At 40.5% G+C, this 20,970-nt stretch overlaps 1 protein-coding gene across 4 annotated transcripts in view; it reads right to left on the bottom strand.

Annotated features, from left to right (window-relative positions):
• Window positions 1-10,884: 10,884 nt before the first annotated feature.
• Window positions 10,885-20,970, bottom strand: part of LOC112216145 (microphthalmia-associated transcription factor) — a 33,333-nt gene continuing 23,247 nt past the window's right edge. For 2 of the 4 annotated variants that reach the window (XM_024375904.2, XM_024375906.2), the window contains exons 3-10: window positions 17,734-17,937; window positions 17,364-17,459; window positions 16,875-16,989; window positions 16,581-16,673; window positions 16,049-16,105; window positions 15,830-15,905; window positions 14,018-14,165; window positions 10,885-13,803 (exon numbers count right to left, since the gene is read on the bottom strand). In XM_024375904.2, the coding sequence (XP_024231672.1) occupies window positions 13,381-13,803; window positions 14,018-14,165; window positions 15,830-15,905; window positions 16,049-16,105; window positions 16,581-16,673; window positions 16,875-16,989; window positions 17,364-17,459; window positions 17,734-17,937 (1,212 nt within the window). In that variant the 3' untranslated portion in view covers window positions 10,885-13,380. Of the gene's footprint in view, window positions 13,804-14,007; window positions 14,166-15,829; window positions 15,906-16,048; window positions 16,106-16,580; window positions 16,674-16,874; window positions 16,990-17,363; window positions 17,460-17,733; window positions 17,938-20,970 lie in introns of all 4 variants that reach the window. The other 2 variants (XM_024375905.2, XM_024375908.2) reach the window with 2 other exon arrangements.

Consider the following 20,970-nt stretch of genomic DNA (forward strand, 5'->3'; position numbering starts at 1 on the left):
TGTCTGGTTTGAAGCATTCATTATTGTGTTTATGTGCAGGTTTTGAGTTATGACCGGAGTTTGTTTTAACAGTGTGGTAATGGCCATACTTCAGTGGTCAATATAATGTGGATATCTAATGGATGGCAGGCAATGGGAAGAAGACGTTGTTTGGCAGGAGAAGGTTCTACTGTAAATATACTCCCTTCATTCAGTTCAGACCACATCATCATCATCAACCAGCCTGGATGTGTGCACACTGCATAGAGATTAGTAGGTAACCTATAGTGGCATCTATATAAGGTTATCACGGTATGAGCCATCTGACTGAGGTCGTCAGAGTGATAAAATATACTTACAATTGACCAAAACTCATCCTGCCAAAACTTTTTGCGCTGTCTGGTTGGCTATGGCTCGGATCCAGATGGGGGTGTGTCCTGTCCTGCCCGTTTACAGAGCACTGCGATCCAAGCTGCACTTCATCCACACGAGGATACCGCAGCTTTACAAGGATTGGATGGTTCTGTCCCATTGTGGACAATAAATCTTTTTTTTGTTAGCCTTTGTGAAGTTTTGTTTCAGGGAACGTCAATTTGATTTATAATTAAGAATAAGTATCTTACCATAAATATGCATACGTGAAAGGAATGGAATATGATCTGCAAATATTATATAGGCGCATAGGTCATATTATTAGGTTGCATGGGCATGTGGTAATCTTATCAAACATTTTTAATAACTGAATCTTGAGAGAAAAAGCTTTGTTTTTAAAAATGGGTTATCTTCTATTTTTCTGGTTAGGGTCATCTTTGTATTTACTGGTTAATGGTCAAGCCAAGTATCATACTGGGGAATTTATCTCCATTGCAAGAGTGCTTAAGCAAATGTGGTCCCATTCTACCTTGACAGCTGCAGACTTGTATTCTGTAGGGGAGAGTGGGGTAAGTTGAGCCAAAATGTTAGTTGAGCCACCCCTAAGAATCCATACATGAAATTAATCGTGTCACCAAATATTTAGGAAGAGTTCATCATTTCCTGGAGTCTGTGAAGGAAGAAACTACATGGAAAAAGTGGTAAGTAATTTGGGTTAAAAAAAATATTTTTCACAAAGGCAAATTCATTTGTGTTCTAGGTTTCATGATGCTTGTACAGTATCTAAACTAAAGTAGATCGTTTTAAGATTGTTTTATACATCATTTGGGGTCTCTAAGCTACAATATAAGGTCCTAAAGCTAGCATGAAAGTGCATCCTTGTAGCGGTGTGGACTAATGTAGTCAAAATTGTATAAAACCCCCTTAGATATTAATTTAGTGTCCTTTAAATGTAATTAGATCTACAATGACATTTTATTGATCTACCAGAATTTTAATTTAGAGATTCTGGTAAACTCTTTGTTTCCTTTCATGTGTTCTACCAATTATTATTGAATTATTCACTATGGCAACCACTTGTTAGTATAAAAACTAAATGTATTTCTCAGTTTGGTTGGCTTTCGTGGAGATCGGACCATTTCCATTTGCAGGGATATTTGTCCGTTTTTGACCAAATAGTACATGTATGCTCCGTTTCATCATTAAACTCCTAGACTGGGCTTCTGTGTCTGTCATCACCCTTTTACCAGAGTGCAGTCCGTTATTCGTTTACTCCTAGTGGCCTATCCACACATTAGAGAGCACCAGACTCTGTTTTAAAAATGTTTACCTTGGGGTAAGTTGAGCCCAATGGCCACCATACCCCATACAAATGACACTGAACAAAAATATAAACGCAACATGTGAAGTGTTGGTCCCTTGTTTCATGAGCTGAAATAAAAGATCCCAGAATGTTCCATGCGCACAAAAAGCTTATTTATCTCAAATTGTGTGTACAAATGTATTTAGATCCCTGTTAGTGAGCGTTTCTCCTTTGCCAAGATAATCTATCCACCTGACAGATGTGGCATATCAAGAAGCTGATTAAAAGTTTTGATCATTACACAGGTGCACCTTGTGCTGGGGACAATGACAGGGCACTCTAAAATATGCAGTTTTGTCACACAACACAATGCCACGGATGTCTCAAGTTTTGACGACGCATGCAATTGGCATGCTGACTGCAGGAATGTCCACCAGAGCTGTTGCCACATAATTTAATGTTCATTTCTCTACCATAAGCCGTCGTTTTAGAGAATTTGGCAGTATGTCCAACCAGCCTTACGACCGCAGGGCGAGCGGTTTGCTGATGTCATTGTTATGAACTGAGTGCCACATTCTGGCGGTGGGGATACGGTATGAGCAGGCGTAAGCTACGGGCGATGAACACAATTGCATTTTATTGATGGCATTTTCAATGCACAGAGATACTGTGACGAGATCCTGAGGCCCATTGTCGAACCATCAATCTGCCGCCATCACCTCACGTTTCCACATGACAATGCACGGCCCCATGTCACAAGGATCTTTACACAATTTCTGGAAGCTGAAAGTGTCCCAGTTCTTCCATGGCCTACACACTCACCAGACATGTCACCCGTTCAGCATGTTTTAACTATGTAAATTGCCTTAGTATTGCTGGACCCCAACAAGAGTAGTAGTTGCCTTGGCAATAAAATACAAATACAGAGGGAGGAGTAACTGAGTGCACACTACAGGAGAAAGGTGGAGAATTGGGACGCAGTACATATCCTTCCAAAATGACAGAGCCAACTGTGTCCCATTCAGTAAATGAGGGCTTGCACTGACATGACGAGTCTGATAGTGGTACGAGCCAACAAACAGAGTTCAGTCTGTTGCAAGTGAACTGGGAATGGAACAGACAGACTGGTGCACCGTCTCAGGAGGGATGGTTGTCAGCTGCTAAAATGTGAGTATCATTTACATGTTGTCTTTTTCTTGTGGAACAAATTGAAGGATTTATCACATCTAGTCATAAGCATGTCAAAATGATGATCTTGCTGAACAGCAGTGTAAAAAAAAGGCAGTATACCTCTGTTTCCAAATCTTAGGAAACAATACATTATTGAATACATTTGATTAGTGTTCATTTAAACTATATTTGTTATTTTAGAACAGGGCCTATTTTAATCTTATGAGATGCATCATTTTCTGTTGACTAAATGTGGGTCAGCAGGGTTTTTTGTAGAGCGGTGACTTATTTACTGGAAGACAGAATCTCTTTCTATTTTGGGTGCAGCTGCCATTTCAGCTTGTGGTTCTGTAGGTGTACAGTAGACCAGGATACTGGAAACGCTGTTTAATACTTTCAATTTTGTCTGTACACTTTGCATCCCAACTACTGTTCTTGTTGATGGTGTAATTTTCATAATATTGTTTTCATTATTAAAGATTTGAGATGTTAAGTATTTATAGACAAGCCTGGCAAAAATAGTAAAGCTTTATAAATCCATGGGTTGTAACTGATGGCAATTCTGTTACCATTCAGACGTGCCACTCTCTGACTGTTGTTGTGATCACTTACCATTTCTGCTGGCTCCTCAGCATCCAGAGCTGAGGAGCACTGTCCTGGACAGTGGTCAGCTCCAATGTGTTCACCTACAGAGTGATCCAATGCCACAACCTGCTGGATGATGGGATCGACCCACTGCTGTGTGGTCATATAGAGGACCAGGAGGAGCTCAAGGCCATCAGAAGCAACACCAAGCGCATCAACGGCTTCATTGTCATTGATAAGGCAGTCAATCAGCTCTATGGCTCCCAGGTCACCAGGTACTTTGATGCCAGAAATGTTCTCTATAGGATCCTCCCACTGCCCACTACAGAGGAGAACAGGTCCATTAAATGTTCTCTATAGGATCCTCCCACTGCCCACTACAGAGGAGAACAGGTCCATTAAATGTTCTCTATAGGATCATCCCACTGCCCACTACAGAGGAGAACAGGTCAATTAAATGCTTCCAGTCCTGTGACCAGAAGACCAGTGGCTGCTGTGACATGGAGGATGCTGCCACTACATCCCCACAGATTGCCATAGAAACCATGCTAGAGGAGTTGGCTCCCAACTTATGGGAAGATGACCTGGACAGACTGGTGGACTTTGGCCACCTAGTCAGCCCTGAGCTACGAATGGTAAAACGTTTATTACTGAGTTAATATGGAAGGGATATGAAAGGATGGAGAAAACGGCATCAGGGAAGGTATGAATGCTCAGATATATTTTTGACAAGTGAAGAGACAATTTGGTAAATATGCATGCAGTATAACTTGACCTTCTTTGCAGAAAGTGCTGACTGTGCTGCTCCACGGGGAGGCGTGAACATCGACATGTCCTTCATGGTGTACGTGGCCCACCAGAAAGGGCTCCAGACGGAAGAGGAGAAGGCGTGTATCAGCCGCTGCATGATGGAGCTGGAGCTGCCTGTGTGGCACCAAGACTGCACTCTGGCCCTGGTGCAGGAGTCTTTAAACACTCTGCAGGGTCCCTGAGGATGCTTCTTCATACAGGACTGTGCTGTGCAGGTCTGGACATATTTCCTTTAAAGGGGAAAGATATGTACCCATTGATTATTGAAGAATATAATTTATAAATGCCTCATGAGCTAAGTTTAACTGTCTTACCCCATCAGAAACCAAAATATAAGCTTGTTTTACTCCTATTTTTGTAAACAAAATAAATTTAAACAAACAGCCTCAAAACATGGTTATATCAGTAATTGTGATGTCATCGATGGTCTGTCCTTGCAACAATAGCTTCCTCTGAATTTGAGAGTGGTTACATTTCTCCCACCCCATCCCTCAGCTTTTTACCAAAATAGGGGTGGGGAGCCCACTTTGTTATTGTCTCAACTGCTGATTGACGCTTTAAGAACAACATCAAACTGCCTTTTTAAATCAGAACATTCCTAGACATTCCATATAGTCTGAGTTTTGGAATTTCCAAAACAAGTAAATGTATCCGATGGGGATGTGTGAAACTCAATCCTCAGCCTGAAGTGTTCCTACTTTTGTCACAGAATAGCTAGCTTTTTGCGTGGCTGGACTGGTAAGACACTTCGGGAGTACAGTCCAGTGTGCTAGCAAGACAGAGGTCCTGGGTTCGAGCCTCTGTGTGAGCTGAATCAGTAGGAAGTGGTAATCGCTAAGCAAGCAACGTGACATCCGTTACAGATGGTGCCGCGACCTGGATCTGCAGTTGCGCTCAGCTCAACACTGGGGTCTCTGTGGAGTAAGTTTGAGGGGTGAATGTAGCACATGGGGATGTGTGAAACTCACTCTTCGGTCTGAAGTGTCCCCACTTGTGTCCCCAATAGCTCGCTTTCCCTAGCTTTCCCTGTGGCGCGACTGGTATTACGCTTCGGTGGGGCAGTTAAAAGGCAGAGGTCCTGTGTTTGAGGGAATTAGGATGGAAGTGGTTCTCGCTAAGCAAGCAATGTTACAGTACGTCCACTACACAAGCACATTTACTGTACAGTCTCATCTCTACAGAAATCTTCCATGACATCGGTGATGACATTCTGTGTCAGGCTTTTAAGAGCAGCTGTGATTACCTTTTGATATTGATCAGCTTTAATATTGCAGACAGATTGTAGCTTCCATCAATGTAATTGTCTGCATCATTTGCAATCTCCCATATATTTTTTGGTAACTATATATATACAGTTGAAGTCGGAAGTTTACGTACACTTAGGTTGGAGTCATTAAAACTTGTTTTTCAACCACTCCACAAATTTCTTGTTAACAAACTATAGTTTTGGCAAGTTGGTTAGGACATCTACTTAATGCATGACACAAGTCATTTTTCCAACAATTGTTTACAGATGTCATGGCTTTAGAAGCTTCTGTTAGGCGAATTCACATCATTTGAGGGAATTGGAGGTGTACCTGTGGATGTATTTCAAGGCCTACCTTCAAACTCAGTGCCTCTTTGCTTGACATCATGGGAAAATCAAAAGAAATCTGCCAAGACCTCAGAAAAAAAATGTAGACCTTCACAAGCCTCGTTCATCCTTGGGAGCAATTTCCAAATGCCTGAAGGTATCACGTTCATCTGTACAAACAATACTACGCAAGTTTAAACACCATGGGTCCACGCAGTCGTCATACCGCTCAGGAAGGAGACGCGTTCTGTCTCCTAGAGATGAACGTACTTTGGTGCAAAAAGTGCAAATCAATCCCAGAACAACATCAAAGGACCTTGTGAGATGCTGGAGGAAATAGTTACAAAAGTATCTATATCCACAGTAAAAACGAGTCCGATATCGACATGACCTGAAAGTCCACTAAGCAAGGAAGAAGTCACTGCTCCAAAACCGCCATTAAAAAAATCCAGACTACAGTTTGCAACTGCACATGGGGACAAAGATCGTACTTTTTGGAGAAATTACCTCTGGTCTGATGAAACAAAAATAGAACTGTTTGACCATAATGACCATCATTAAGTTTGGAGGAAAAAGGTGGATGCTTGCAAGCCGGAGAACACCATCCCAACCGTGAAGCACGGGGGTGGCAGCATCATGTTGTGGGGGTGGCAGCATCATGTTGTGGGGGTGCTTTGCTGTAGGAGGGACTGGTGAACTTCACAAAATAGATGGCATCATGAGGCAGGAAAATGACGTGGATATATTGAAGCAGCATCTCAAGATCTCAAGACATCAGTCAGGAAGTTAAAGCTTGACCTCAATCCTATGAAAAATGTGTGGGCAGAACTGAAAAAGCGTGTGCGAACAAGGAGGCTTTCAAACCTGACTCAGTTACACCAGCTCTGTCAGTTTAAATGTATTTGGCTAAGGTGTATGGAAACTTCCGACTTCAACTGTATGTATGTGTGTGTGTGTGTGTGTGTGTGTGTGTGTGTGTGTGTGTGTGTGTGTGTGTGTGTGTGTGTGTGTGTGTGTGTGTGTGTGTGTGTGTGTGTGTGTGTGTGTGTGTGTGTGTGTGTGTGTATGTATGTATGTATGTATGTATGTATGTATGTATATATATTTACATATACAGTACCAATCAAAGGTTTGGACACACATTCTCATTCAAGGGTTTTTCTTTATTTGTGCTATTTTCTACATTGTACAATAATAGTGAAGACATCAGAACTATGTAGTAACCAAGAAAGTGTTAAACAAATCCAAATATATTTTATATTTTAGATTCTTGTGGAGGCCAGGTCATCTGATGCATCACTCCATCAAGCCCTTACACAGCCTTGAGGTGTGTTGGGTCATTGTCCTGTTGAAAAACAAATTATAGTCCCACTAAGTGCAAACCAGATGGGATGGTGTATCGCTGCAGAATGCTGTGGTAGTCATGCTGGTGTTAGCCAAGTGTGCTTTTGAATTCTAAATAAATCACAGACAGAGTCACCAGCAACACACCCCCACACCATCACACCTCCTCTTCCATGCTTCACGGTGGGAACCACACATGCAGAGATCATCCGTTCACCTGCTCTGTGTCTCACAAAGACACGGCGGTTGGAACCAAAAATCTAAAATTTGGACTCATCAGACCAAAGGACAGATCTCCACCGGTCTAATGTCCATTGCTCGTGTTTCTTTGCCCAAGCAAGTCTCTTCTTCTTATTGGTGTCTTTTAGTAATGGTTTCTTTGCAGCAGTTCGACCATGAAGACCTGATTCGCGCATTCTCTTCTGAACATTTGATGTTGAGATGTGTCTCTGTGAAGCATTTCTTTGGGCTGCATTTTCTGAGGCTGGTAACTCTAATTAACTTATTCTCTGCAGCAGAGGTAACTCTGGGTCTTCCTTTCCTGTGGTGGTCCTCATGACAGCCAGTTTCAGTGCTTGATGGTTTTTGTGACTGCACTTGAAGAAATTCTTGAAATGTCTGACCTTCATGTCTTAATTGTCTGACCTTCATGTCTTAAAGTAATGATGGACTGTCGTGTCTCTTTGCTTATTTAAACTGTTCTTGCCATAATATGGACTTGGTCTTTTACCAAATAGGGCCATCTTCTGTATACCATCCCTACCTTGTCACAACACAACTGAGTGGCTCAAACAAAAAGAAATAACACAAATGAACTTTTAACAAAGAACACCTGTTAATTGAAATGCATTCCAGGTGAATACCTCATGAAGCTGGTTGAGTGAATGCCAAGCGTGTGCAAAGTTGAAGTATCTCAAATATATATATTAACACTTTTTTTGGTTACTACATGATTCTATATGTGTTATTTCATAGTTTTGATGTCTTCACTATTATTTTACAATGTAGAAAATAGTAAAAATAAAGAAAAACCCTTGAATGAGTAGGTGTGTCCAAACTTTTGACTGGTTCTGTATATACAGTGCATTCAAAAGTATTCTGAACCCTTGACTTTAAGTAAAATGAATTAAGTAAAAAACAGAAATACCTTATTTACATAACTTACAGACCCTTCACTATGAGAGTCGAACTTGATTGGAGTCCACCTGTGGTAAATTAAATTGATTGGACATGATTTGGAAAGGCACACACCTGTCTACATAAGGTCCCACAGTTGACAGTGCTTGTCAGAGCAAAAACCAAGACATGAGGTCAAAGGAATTGGTTTGTAGCTCCGAGACAGGATGGTGTTGAGGCACAGATTTGGGGAAGGGTATCAAAAAATGTCTGCAGCATTGAAGGACCCCAAGAACAAAGTGGCCTCCATAAATCTTAAATGGAAGAAGTTTGGAACCACCAAGACTCTTCCTAGAGCTGGCCGCCTGCCCAAACTGAGCAATCGGGGGAGAAGGGCCTTGGTCAGGGACCTGACCAAAAACCTGATGGTCACTCTGACAGAGCTGCGGAGTTCCTCTGTGGAGATGGGAGAACCTTCCAGAAGGACAACCATCTCTGCAGCACTCCACCAATCAGGTCTTTTTCGTAGAGTGGCCAGACGGAAGCCACTCCTCAGTAAAAGGCACATGACAGCCTGCTCAGAGTTTGCCAAAAGGCATCTAAAGGACTCTCAGACCATGAGAAACAAGATTCTCTGGTCTGATGTAACCAAGATTAAACTCTTTGGCCTGAATGCCAAGCGTCACGTCTGGAGGAAACCTGGCACCATACCTACGGTGAAGCATGGTGGTGGCAGCATCATGCGGTGGGGATGTTTTTCAGTGGCAGGGACTGGGAGACTAGTCAGGATCGAGGGGAAAGATGAACGGAGCAAAGTACATCGAGATCCTTGATGAAAACCTGCTCCGGAGCGCTCAGGACCTCAGACTGAGGCGAAGGTTTACCTTCCAATAAGACAACGACCCTAAGCACACAGCCAAGACAACACAGGAGTGGCTTCAGAGCAAGTCTCTGAATGGTCCTTGAGTGGCCCAGCCAGAGCCCGGACTTGAATGCGGTCGAACATCTCTGTAGAGGCCTGAAAATAGTGGTGCAGCGACACTCCTCATCTAACCTGACAGAACTTGAGAAGAATGGGAGAAACTCCCCAAATACAAGTGTGCCAAGCTTGTAGCGTCATACCCAAAAAGACTCGCTGTAATCACTGCCAACGGTGCTTCAACAAAGTACTGAGTAAAGGGTTTGAATACTTATGCAAATGTGACATTTCAGTTTTGGATTTTTTATACATTTGCAAAAATGTCTAAACAGTTTTTGCTTCATCATTATGGGGTATTGTGTGTAGATTGCTAAAACAAAGCAATTGAATAAGGCTGTAACGTAACAAATGTGGAAAAAGTCAAGGGGTCTGAATACTTTCTGCAATGCACTGTATATTAAAAATCCTTGTGTATCTTAATTCCCATAAATAACAAATAATATGCGTAATAATGTAGGCTGTTCATGCAAAGAATTATTACCTATAACCAGGATTGCCATTACAAAAATAATATTTTTGATAAGTAATTATTATTTTACCACACATTTATTGTGATTCATCCTATATTGTCCCTAACATCATTACCCCCTAGCAACAGATGTGGAATACATACACACACACACATTCATACACACACACTCAACCCCTTTTCCCCATAAACTACCATAAGCTCAGACGCTCAACAGTTGTTCCATCCCTGAGCCCAACTCAAGAAAGGACTTGTTTTATGAATGCATATACAGTTGCAGCTGTTTGAGAAGGCATGCAAAATTTTGCGAAAAATTAGGAGATTCCATTAACTATTGTTAAGTCCTAGGTGATGGAGATCAGATACACATGGAGATCAGATACACCCCCTTCCTCTGAAACACACACACACGCTGGTCCCCCATTGTGACCAATTTCCAAGCAACTCTGTGCAGTCAAACCTTTTGATTATTTTGTGCTACCAGGGCCACAATAATATGCCCCCTCCCCATGGGTTAGTGCAGCTCTTCATGCCAGCGCTGCCACTACCTGGGTGGGGGCACCCCACCGGAATCCCCATCGGCTAGGTAAAAGGTCGTCAAAGGTTCAAATTAGCAGCTTTGAGAATTTCCTTGCATATTATCCTCTCCCATCAGGGGGCTTTAACTTTGCAGGACCAACCCTGCCAGGCAGGCTCAGAATCTTGAGAGGCCGGTGCTGCTTTAGTAGGTGTCTGTGTGATGAACTTGGTTCTTCTTGAAGGCTGGTGATAATATCCATGCCATGATGAGCAGGTGAAGAAGAAATGCTGTGTTTCATATTCAATATGTTTCAGTCAACGCACATTTACTTGGGGCTTTATTTAATATGTTAAACTGAAGTGTTACAGATTCCGTGATACAAAGGTAAAGGTCATTTTTGATTGAGCTGACACATGCAGCTTTACCGTGAATGCAGTCTCTGCTAATGCGGGAACATAGCCTTTAAATTTCAAGCACGCTGTTACAGCTGAACTTCCCCAATGCGGATAGAGCCCTGGAAGTCTACCAATAAAATATTATCATTAATTATATTGGAGTGTCTGTTGAACATGATCTATTCTTATATTATTTACCCATCATTAGTGTTCAGAGACAATTAGTGAAATACTTTGATAAAAATAAATCATAGAACGAAACATACTCCTGCAATAACACAAGTAAAAATATTTAATTGACTTTAATGTTTGTCAAAAGCTATTTTCTACACTCAGTTCCAATGAATGGCCTTGACATCACTGATCCATCCCTAACCAGTGTATGACCATCACTACCTCCATCTCCCCTGGCAACAGAGTCATTATCACATTACAGTGGCAATCTCGGCAGAGGCGTCTATCTGAAACCATGTAAATACAATTAATAGACCTGTCAGCCTGGGGTGTTCAATGTGTGAACAAACATGGCTCTTCGAAATGTTAGTGGTATACCCAAACTGTGCCATGGTAACAAGTGGATCAATTCATATGTTTATTTACAAATAATGGGCATCAATCAACTGTCACCATTGCTTTAAATGAAAATGTTAGTTCTATGCATTTTAGTTCTATGGTTGAAAACACCAATCTTGGTGCATAGTGGTTTCATCAACACAAGAGGGTGACATTGTCTAGGGAAATTATATGCTGATCTGGGTTCAGTCAAAGGACAGTGAGTGAATGACAGGCTTGTGTCTAGATATTACCAGACAGACCTGGGTGCAGTTTGACCATGAGGGCCATTCTGTAGTGGATTTGTACTGCAGAGAATTTGCCTATAAGTACATGGACTACTTTGTGCTTAGCTTTACGTGCAGCCTGATAGCCATTATTCTTAAATTATTGCTCTAGAAATAAAGAAGAAACATCCTTACACAAAAGTACAACATCAAAAAATAACAATGTTAATTCCTTCTTTGCATATTTTAGACTTCACTTTGATTTTGGCAACACATTTTGGCAGTCAACACTGAGTTACATTACATTCAGAAAAATAATTGGTCTCAAAAAAGAAGCTGAGAATTCAGTAAAGCAATGTTTTGATTATTGCCCTCCGAGTGGAATTCTGATCTCAAAACAGAACTCTAGCATCAAAAACATCCCAAACAAAATGGATGGCCTAGAGAGACATTTGGAGGCCCATAACATAGTTTTCTACTCTCTGACAAAAGGCCCTTCCCTACTGCTTCCCGTAGGGACCTTGCAGCTCAACACTTCATACATGAAGCACCAAACACCAGAAACAACAACAACAAACCAGTGTCTAGTAGTCCTCCTAGATCTGTGGAAAACAAAAAACTAACAGTAAGGCACTTCAATGTAAATCATTCTGCTAGGTGCTTCTTACTAATCATTACAACATATTATATGACCAGCCTAATGTGTCTAATGTCTTCTGGGTAAAACAGGCACAACTGTAGTCATTGCATAGTTCCACAGACTTGAGGGTGCACTGTAACCATGTTCTCAATACAGTGGTGTAATGTACAGTAGATAGTTATTATCAAAGGCATATTTCAGTACTTTCCTACAGTTGTTATACAGTAGAAATATACATTAACAGTACAGCTTATAGTTTTAACTACAATCAATCATTTGAAAAACCTAAATATAATTGTTAGTAAATATATATTTAAATCAATTTATGGACGTCATTCCAGTGTTTAAACAATTTTCTACATGTACATCTCCTTATATTCCTAGCAATATAAACATTCACATCATTGACAAAAAATATCCTGAATATCTCTTAAACACGAAATGAATGGACAGGCAAATCCTAATAAGTGTACAAAAAAATTAAATAAAAATAGAAAATGGACAAGTTAAAAACAAAATGTATTTTTCTTCCTTAGAGATCCACTTCTTAGTGAGTATTTGCTGCAATACATTTCAATCTTATTATCATAAATATCTTCATAAACCAAATGTGCCTGTATGGAAATCAATGTTGCATTTCTACCAATATTGATAGACTGACATTATGTTCTGTGCTATATGTGAAATGTTTACAAATCTCCTGACTAAGACGTTATCTCATTCAAGTTCAAAAGCACAAAAGTAATGCACAAACAAAAGTAATCAAAATAATGTATTATCGCTTCTGTCATATTGCGCTGAATAGACATGTTATAAAGGAAGTAGTGTGACTGTGTAACACACCAACAATATATTAAACAACCATTTTTAGTTTTCACTTCGAGGGAATTGCATTTTTTTTCAAATTTAAAGCAATAAGCTTATCAATCAGGGTTTTATAACTATTATAAGCCTGCCCTATACCATGATGACCTTACACAGGTACAGTATGTGTGATATGTCGCTCCCTGACTCATTGTCATAAAAGTATTGATAAAATCAGAGCATGATCTATTAAAACAAACTATTAAAAAGTAATTTCTAATCAATACACAAGAGAAACTGAACTAAATTCAGTTTGACGGCTTTCAGAACCCAATGATACCATATAATAAACAAAACAAAAAAAACAATGAAAAATGTAAAATGTGTAAACACCTGAAAACAAACTAACTAACTAACCAGCAGTTGGCTGAAGTGAGCTACTGACGGGAGATGTCTGAGGAGGCCTCAACACAACACAATATAGAACAGGTTGAAGGGGTGGAGATAAAGGTGCAGGTGAGTGGAGTGGGCAGCAGTGAGTGCTAACAGCTCTGGTCGTTCTCTTCCATGCTTTTGCTGCCTGAGCAGCTGCTGTCCTTAGAAGCTCCAGGCGAGACAGAGGAGAGCAGGGGGTCACCCCCTCCCACAGGGGACAAGTTGTCATCCATCAGGATGTCCATCAAGGCCCCCTTAGGATGACTGCCGTAAGGCCCCTGGTCACCTGAGACTCCCCTGTGGCCCTTGGTGTAGGGAGATGCTCCATCGTTGAGCTCCAAGATGGTGTACTGAACCTGGTCTGGAGTGCAGGCTGGGTGGTGTTGGTGCCGTGGGTGGACATGGTACAGATCCTGGTGGCAGTCTCCCAGGGCTGGCTCCTGCTTGATGCCTCGGGCTGAGAGCTCAGCTGAGCAGAGGGCAGATGTGTCTGTGGTCAGACCATGGGCACGAGCTTGCATCTCCAACTCCTGAACCCCATCAAGGGAGAGAGAAAGAGAAAGGAAAGAGAGTGTTATCAACATTGTCTGTCTGCATGCTGCATATCTGATACCATCCAGAATATAGAAGAGCCTCATCTCAATTCAATCCTACTTTGATTGGCTAATACAGTATGTGACATTTTGAAGGCATGGCTAGTTGCTCCTTATCTGTCCCAGTGCCCCACGGCCTACCATGCTGTACCTGTATCCGCAGCATCAGGTGTCTATTGGCATGCTCCAGCTTCTTCTGCCTGTTCTCCAGCTCTTTGGCCCTCTGCTGCTCCCTCTGTAGCTTCCTGATGTAATCCACTGACGCCTTGAGAATGGTGCCTTTGTTCCATCGCATATCCCTGAGGACCAGAGAGGGGCGTGGCAGGCCAGCAAGGTTTTATCAGCCTGAACTGTTAGCATTCTAGGGTACACTGACAATGTTCTAACTCACACAATTCTCAAGGGTATGGATGCACTGAAAATAAACTGAGGCATTGATCTATAATTATCGTAAACTCTAGCCTAGGGTCAATGTCTGACCCATGATATATACAGTGGGGTCCGGAATTATTGGAACCTTTGATAAAGATGAGCAAAAAAGACTGTATAAAATAAATAATACAAATTCTGAGCTATGTTGTATGCTTAAAAATGAAAAATTAATTGCTCAGAGAAAGAGATATTATTTAACAAGTAATAAAAAAAAGCTAAAAGATAGGGGTCAGCATTATTGGATCCCCTGTTTTCAATACTCCAGTACCCTCCCTTTGGAAGGATAACAATACTGAGCCTTTTTATAAAATGTTTTATGAGATTGGAGAACACTTTGGGAGAGATCTTAGACCATTTCACCATACAGAATCTTTCCAGATCCCTCGAAGGTCAAACCCGTGACCAAATACCTCTATTTTCATGTCATCTGACCATCTGCCTGGAGTTTGCTAAACATCATTGGCACTTGGTTTGGAACCAGTGCTATGGTCATATGACACGAAAATAGAGGTCTTTGGCCAGACACACCAGCGGTGGGTTTGGCCTTAGAAAGAACCATGCATATGTAGTAAAATACCTCATCACTACTGTAAAATATGGTGGTGGATCGTTGATGTTATGAGGCTATTTTGCTTCCACTGGTCCTGGGGTTCGTGTTAAGGTCAACGGCATTATGAACTTTGCCAAGTACCAGGACATGTTATCCAAAAACCTGGTTGCCTCTGCCAGGAGGCTGAAACTTGGCTGCAAGTGAATATTCCAGCAAGTAAACATCAAAAACCACAAAGAAAAAAACAAAATCAACATTTTGCAATGGCCATCTCAGAACCATATTGAAAACCTGTGGTTTGAATTGAAGAGGGCAATCAATTAGCGCAGACAAAATATTTCAAGGATCTGGAAAGATTCTGTATGGAGGAATGGTCTAAGATCCCGCCTAGTGTGTTCCCCAATCTCATAAAACATTTTAGAAAAAGGCTCATTGTCAATATCCTTACAAGGGGAGGGGTCGGCAGGTAGCCTAGTGGTTAGAGCTTTGGGCCAGTAACCGAAAGGTTGCTGGATTGAATCCCCGAGCTGACAAGTTAAAAATCTGTTGTTCTGCCCCTGAGCAAGGCAGTTAACCCACTGTTCTCCGGGCACCGAAGACGTGGATGTCGATTATGGCAGCTCTGATTCAGAGTGGTTGGGTTAAATGCGGAAGACACATTTCAGTTGAATGTATTCAGGTGTATAACTGAATCCCTTTCCCTTACTGGAGCATTGAAAACAGGGGATCCAATCATTTTGACCCATATCTTTTTGAGATTTGTTTTAATTACTTGTTACACAAAATCTCGGTCTCTGAGCAATAGTATTATTATTAAATAATATAATTGTTCTAATTTCTGGAGTATACAATATAGCTCAGTATTTGTATTACTGATTTTATGTTATTTTTTTGCTCATCTTTATTAAGGGATCCAATAATTCCAGACTGCGCTGTATCTGGTAGAAAGACTTCAAATCCAAGTGAACATACGCAACTTACGGATCATTTGATTTTGGAATCATGGTCCCCAATTCTTTGATCCGGTCGTTGATGTTAAACCTCCGTCTTCTCTCAACTACAGGAAATAGGACGAGAAGAGAACAATAAGAAACAATCAATCATGCAAAATGTAATAATGAAAAGGTAATATCACCGCATATCTAAACAACCCACATGATATTACTAGATAGCTGATAATTACCGTATAACAAAACTCACTCAAATTATGGTTATCCTTCTTCTGTCGTTCCTTTGCCATTGCCCTGACCTCTGCTTCTGAAACAAAGCAGTTAGCATTAGGAATGGACAATGACTACAGATGTGGGATCTTCATTTGATAACCCTGTTGCATGAGAACAATGCAGGAAATGTAAAACTTGTAGTGTATTTGAGGTTTAAAATGTGTAATTTCCACTTTGAAATTTCAGATTTTATTTTACCTTACGAAAAATGTATCAACCCCTACAAAAACGTCCATTAATTATAATCCATATAATAATTCACATTTCTTGTTGCTGCTGGATTATTTTCAAACTGGATCAGTTTAAGATCCTTCATCTGTAGGACAATGGCAAAACATTGATGTTGACACACAACAAAACAGTTATGCCAGAAATGTTTAGTTAGTTTCGGGAAGAAAATAAATGAAACTGTGCTGAGCACGTTATAGGCTAAGCAATATGCACCTGTGTAACCTAACTCAAACTCACAGTTAGCTAAAGTAAATATGAATATGACTATGCAGACATACCTACAGGAAACCCTTCAGGCCTGTGATAGTTCTCAAACTTGCTACACGATCCAGACTTGTCCAGCATGTGCATGATGGCCGGAGATTGGGAAACTATTTGGCACATAAAATGTTCAATGCATTTCACTTTATTTTGAATGACAAAATAACAAAGTTTACAATAACCAAAAACAATATCAATGCAAAGCACATGCATAACATTTCCCTGACCCTTTCAAACATATTGCACAGTCACAAAGGTCTGGAGAGTATGTTTGAATCTGGATGTTTTCCATGTAATGGGGTCATGCTCACCTGAGTATTCCCTTTTGATGTTGGGCAGGTTGGCAGGGCAGGAGTTGATGGCCAGGCCTGGATGGGGCATGCTCTGGTTACCATAAATGTCTAAGAGGTTAGTGTTGACAGCGATCTGATGAGAAAAGATAACCACAGACAATAGTAATGTTAGCAGGGTCAAATATACCTGGCACATGTGGTGCTTGACACATGAGTAGTTAACCCTTTAAAAATGTGTTTACACAATGATCTGGAAGCAAACATTTGCTGTATTCGTAGACACATCTACTATGAATTGTCACATAGGCCTCCACCGGATAGGTGCAGTGAGATGTGTTGCTCTACAGGGTCAGCCATAGTAGTACTGCGCCCCTGGAGCAAATTAGGGTTAAGTGCCTTGCTCAAGGGCACATAGACAGATTTCCCCTTGTCAGCTCAGGTATTCAAACCAGCAGCCTTTCGGTTACTGGCCTCATGCAAGCAGACAGTAAATTAAGGCAATCATACCGTATTGGCCATCTGAAGCCCTGGGTCCATTAATCCAAGGATATCGTCGTTATAACTCGATTCCAGACTAATTATGTCATCAATGACATCATCCATCTATAATAAAAAAACTAAAATTGAATTTGAGATAACATATTTTCTAACAGACAGTGATTCAGTTGAGGGTAAATCAACAGAAGATCACATTTCCTTATCAATGAATATGTATTATCCAACTCCATGGTGTTACTACCATTCATTACTCAAATACACATGGCTTTGAAGTAGAAGTAATTGAAAATTGGCAGATATCATGGTGTGAAAAGCACACTGAATTTACACACACTGCATTGTAGCTCGGCATCTATGGCCATGTTACGTTTTGCGTTACCTCTTTCTCACAGTTGATGTTGAGGGTGAGTAAGGCCATGGGGCTGTTGGGGGCACTGTTTCCCGGCACCAGAGCCATGCCCTTGTGGTCAGAGGACTGGTTGGGGCAGGGCAGGGAGCCAAGCTTGCCCAGGTAGCGCTTCACCTGCTGCTGCTGGGCCTGCTGGATGTGGTACTTGGTGGGGTTCTCCAGGTGAGTCTGCACCTGGAGGAGGTAGGGAGAGATGGAGTGAAAGAGGGAGAGACATAAGCGAGAGTCAGAATCCTCAAACGCTGTTATGATGGGTTGATGATCATTGGTCATCTTGTAATTGTGCTGTGCACTCAAGAAACAGCTCTCATATCTCACTGAATATTATCTCACTAAATAAGCAAGAAACAGCCTTGAAAATGTTTCCATACATTTATAATAATAAAGAGAACTGGATTACTAATTAATATGAAAATAAAATACCTGTCAGCTCAACTAGTGATAGAGTCCTTGACTTGACCAGAGAAAGTCAAGTATGAATTGAAATGTTAGAAAGTATCAATATTACTAGCAAATCCCAAAGCAGTAAGCCGTAAGCTTATCTTTTCAGTTATATTTTTTTCTGTGCTATCTCTTGATAGCTAAATAATCCCTAGATATAAATACATGTACTCACAATTCATGTCACACGTTCCATCTGAATGTTATGTTTATCTTACCATACCCCAAAAGAAAAAGGGGGGAAAATAAAATATATTTCAATCAGCATAATACTGGACCTACTTGATAATGGTGGTATTCAAGCATCTCCAACATCTCCAGCACAATTTATATTCCAACTACAAATAAGAGATGCTTAAAACCTAATTATATTCCCTTTCAAAGTCTATGCAAGACCAGAGAGGCTGTCTTCCTCTTTCATCCGTTGTTTTCAACACTGATAATACAGAGAGGAACACCTCTAGTTCAGCTTATAAAAGGCAGAAAAAAAGGCATTGGCTACACATGTTAATAAGTCTAAGTGAGACACAATGAACCTTTTTAAAGATTGTTATGCTTTATGTAAAATATGAATTTATGCCTTTATGGTGCTAGTTTGACGTCAGAGTGGGAGTCTTACAAAGAGGCTCTTTCTACAACCAAGACCAGGTCACCCTGTCTACTGACACTTGCCCCAGGCCAGATAACTTCTCATCTCCTCTTTATCCACATGCATGGCTGTTGCACACTGGCTGCTTACTCTGCTATTTTTGGATGATAGGCTCACTGAGCTAAAACTATTCTTGTAAACTACATGCTTCATAATATAGTAAAATATATACTGTTTTGTTTGTCTAAATATCTTCATTGAAACAAAAAATCCATAAAATGATTACGTTGCTAAAGGGAGGCTACTTTATTCATTCTTTACTCAAACCTGAAAGAAAGCAGATTGTAATAAGATGTTTCTAAACATGAGATTTCAGCTACCTGTAACATTATCTCTAATATGAAGTTATTCCTGAATCCTAACAGGACAGTACATCACTGCATTCAAGGGTTCCAACAACAGCAAAGATAACCAACTGATAAATGACCAATTATAAACCAGTAATGGGAGAGAATTCCGTTTAGAATCGGTTGTACTGAAGCATGTGTGTTTATCCAACACGTGTGGAAATTGACTGTAGCCAAGCCTGGACAAACTCAGAATGACAGTTGATTTCACTGGTGAGGTGGTTAATGAGCTCAGGATAACCAAGTGTGGATGACAGAGTCTGGTTATTTGGAAAGGCTTGAGGCAGATGGAGCTCCTCACAACCCTATTCACCTCCTGAACTCTTGGCTCAACAACGCAGCAACAGAACCAGACGGTCCCTCCCCCGGGCCCTTAATGGCTGAGGTTATTTAACCTTGCAAATAGTATCTACAGTAACAACTGACACCACACTAGCATCAATAGAGAATATCATACACTGTTCTACTATAACATGGTAATAAGCATTTACTGGTAGGACTATTTGTTTTATGCAAAATAAAATTAAATGGTAATTCAATAGATGTGTATTGCTCAATGTAAATTGGCATTCCCTATTTCTAGTCATTCCATAAGGAATGTATCCTAACTGGCAGGTCTATTAATAGCTCTCTGAGGTATTTTGGGAATTCCCCTGGGGAGAGTTGAAAGTTATTTCAGGCATGTTGACCGTGTGATAACTGAAGGGGTCAAAGTTGGGAATGCATCCTGACCAATTAGGCAATAAAACCCTCTGGGCCAGCTTTAAATGTCCTTTAAATGCACTGTTTGTCAACAATGAGAGGTGGAGGAATTGTGTAGAATTAGAGGCATCCTAAACAAATCAAACCGTTCAAATAATATTTTCTAAATGTCAGAGAGGTGTGAGCAATCCCTGTTTTGTATCTATATAGTGTTCATGTGCTGTAAATGGGACACCAAATAATCATCCAACAATCCTAGACACACAATTAGCCTCTGAGCTGTAATTGAGGAGTAAGTACTAGTTGCACTGTTTGTGTACATGGGAGTTTGATTATTCATTTAAAAATATATAAATAATTAGCATGTATGTTTTCTTAGAAAGCGCCACATGCTGAACAATCTGATAACAAGTCTCTTAATGTCTTAATATGCAATTAACGCTACTATTACTACTAATATGAAGGCCACATGCACGACCCCCGACAGTAATAATACATTTCATAATTGTACAGTACTGTGGAAAGGCAAATGTTGCTGCAAAGCTGAAAACACAAGTTAGAATCCATTGACACAATATGTGTTCTGTATATTTCAGAGTTGTACATCTTTCTAATTTCTCACACCAGTCCGACATCCATTTCCATCAGAGAATACCAAGGCATACTTCCAGCCAATCTGCCTCAGTATTTTCTTGACCTGGTCAAATTCCTTCTGCTGATTGACATTTAAATTGAAATAATAACATGGATTATAACACTGGATTACCTCAATATAGTGAGCCAAGAAGCACACAAAAAAAAATCTATACTACTTGTACATTATATAAAATAAGCATTAGAATTGGCCAGAATACAGAATGCAGGCTTTGTCAAATTGATTTCACTCAATACAGATTGAACTTTATGCCTCTAGTAACTGAACTAGAAGTTCTTTCAAACCACACTACATGTTCTTTGCCTTACGGTTCTCATTTGGTGTTTATAACTTCCATGAGAGAAACGCTAGTAACTAGTGTGAAGTCAGAAGATATATGGCTTGAATTTAGTCTTAGCTCAAACTTGATTAAT

The sequence above is a fragment of the Oncorhynchus tshawytscha genome, linkage group LG16 (assembly GCF_018296145.1).
Source record: "Oncorhynchus tshawytscha isolate Ot180627B linkage group LG16, Otsh_v2.0, whole genome shotgun sequence".
NCBI lineage: Eukaryota > Metazoa > Chordata > Actinopteri > Salmoniformes > Salmonidae > Oncorhynchus > Oncorhynchus tshawytscha.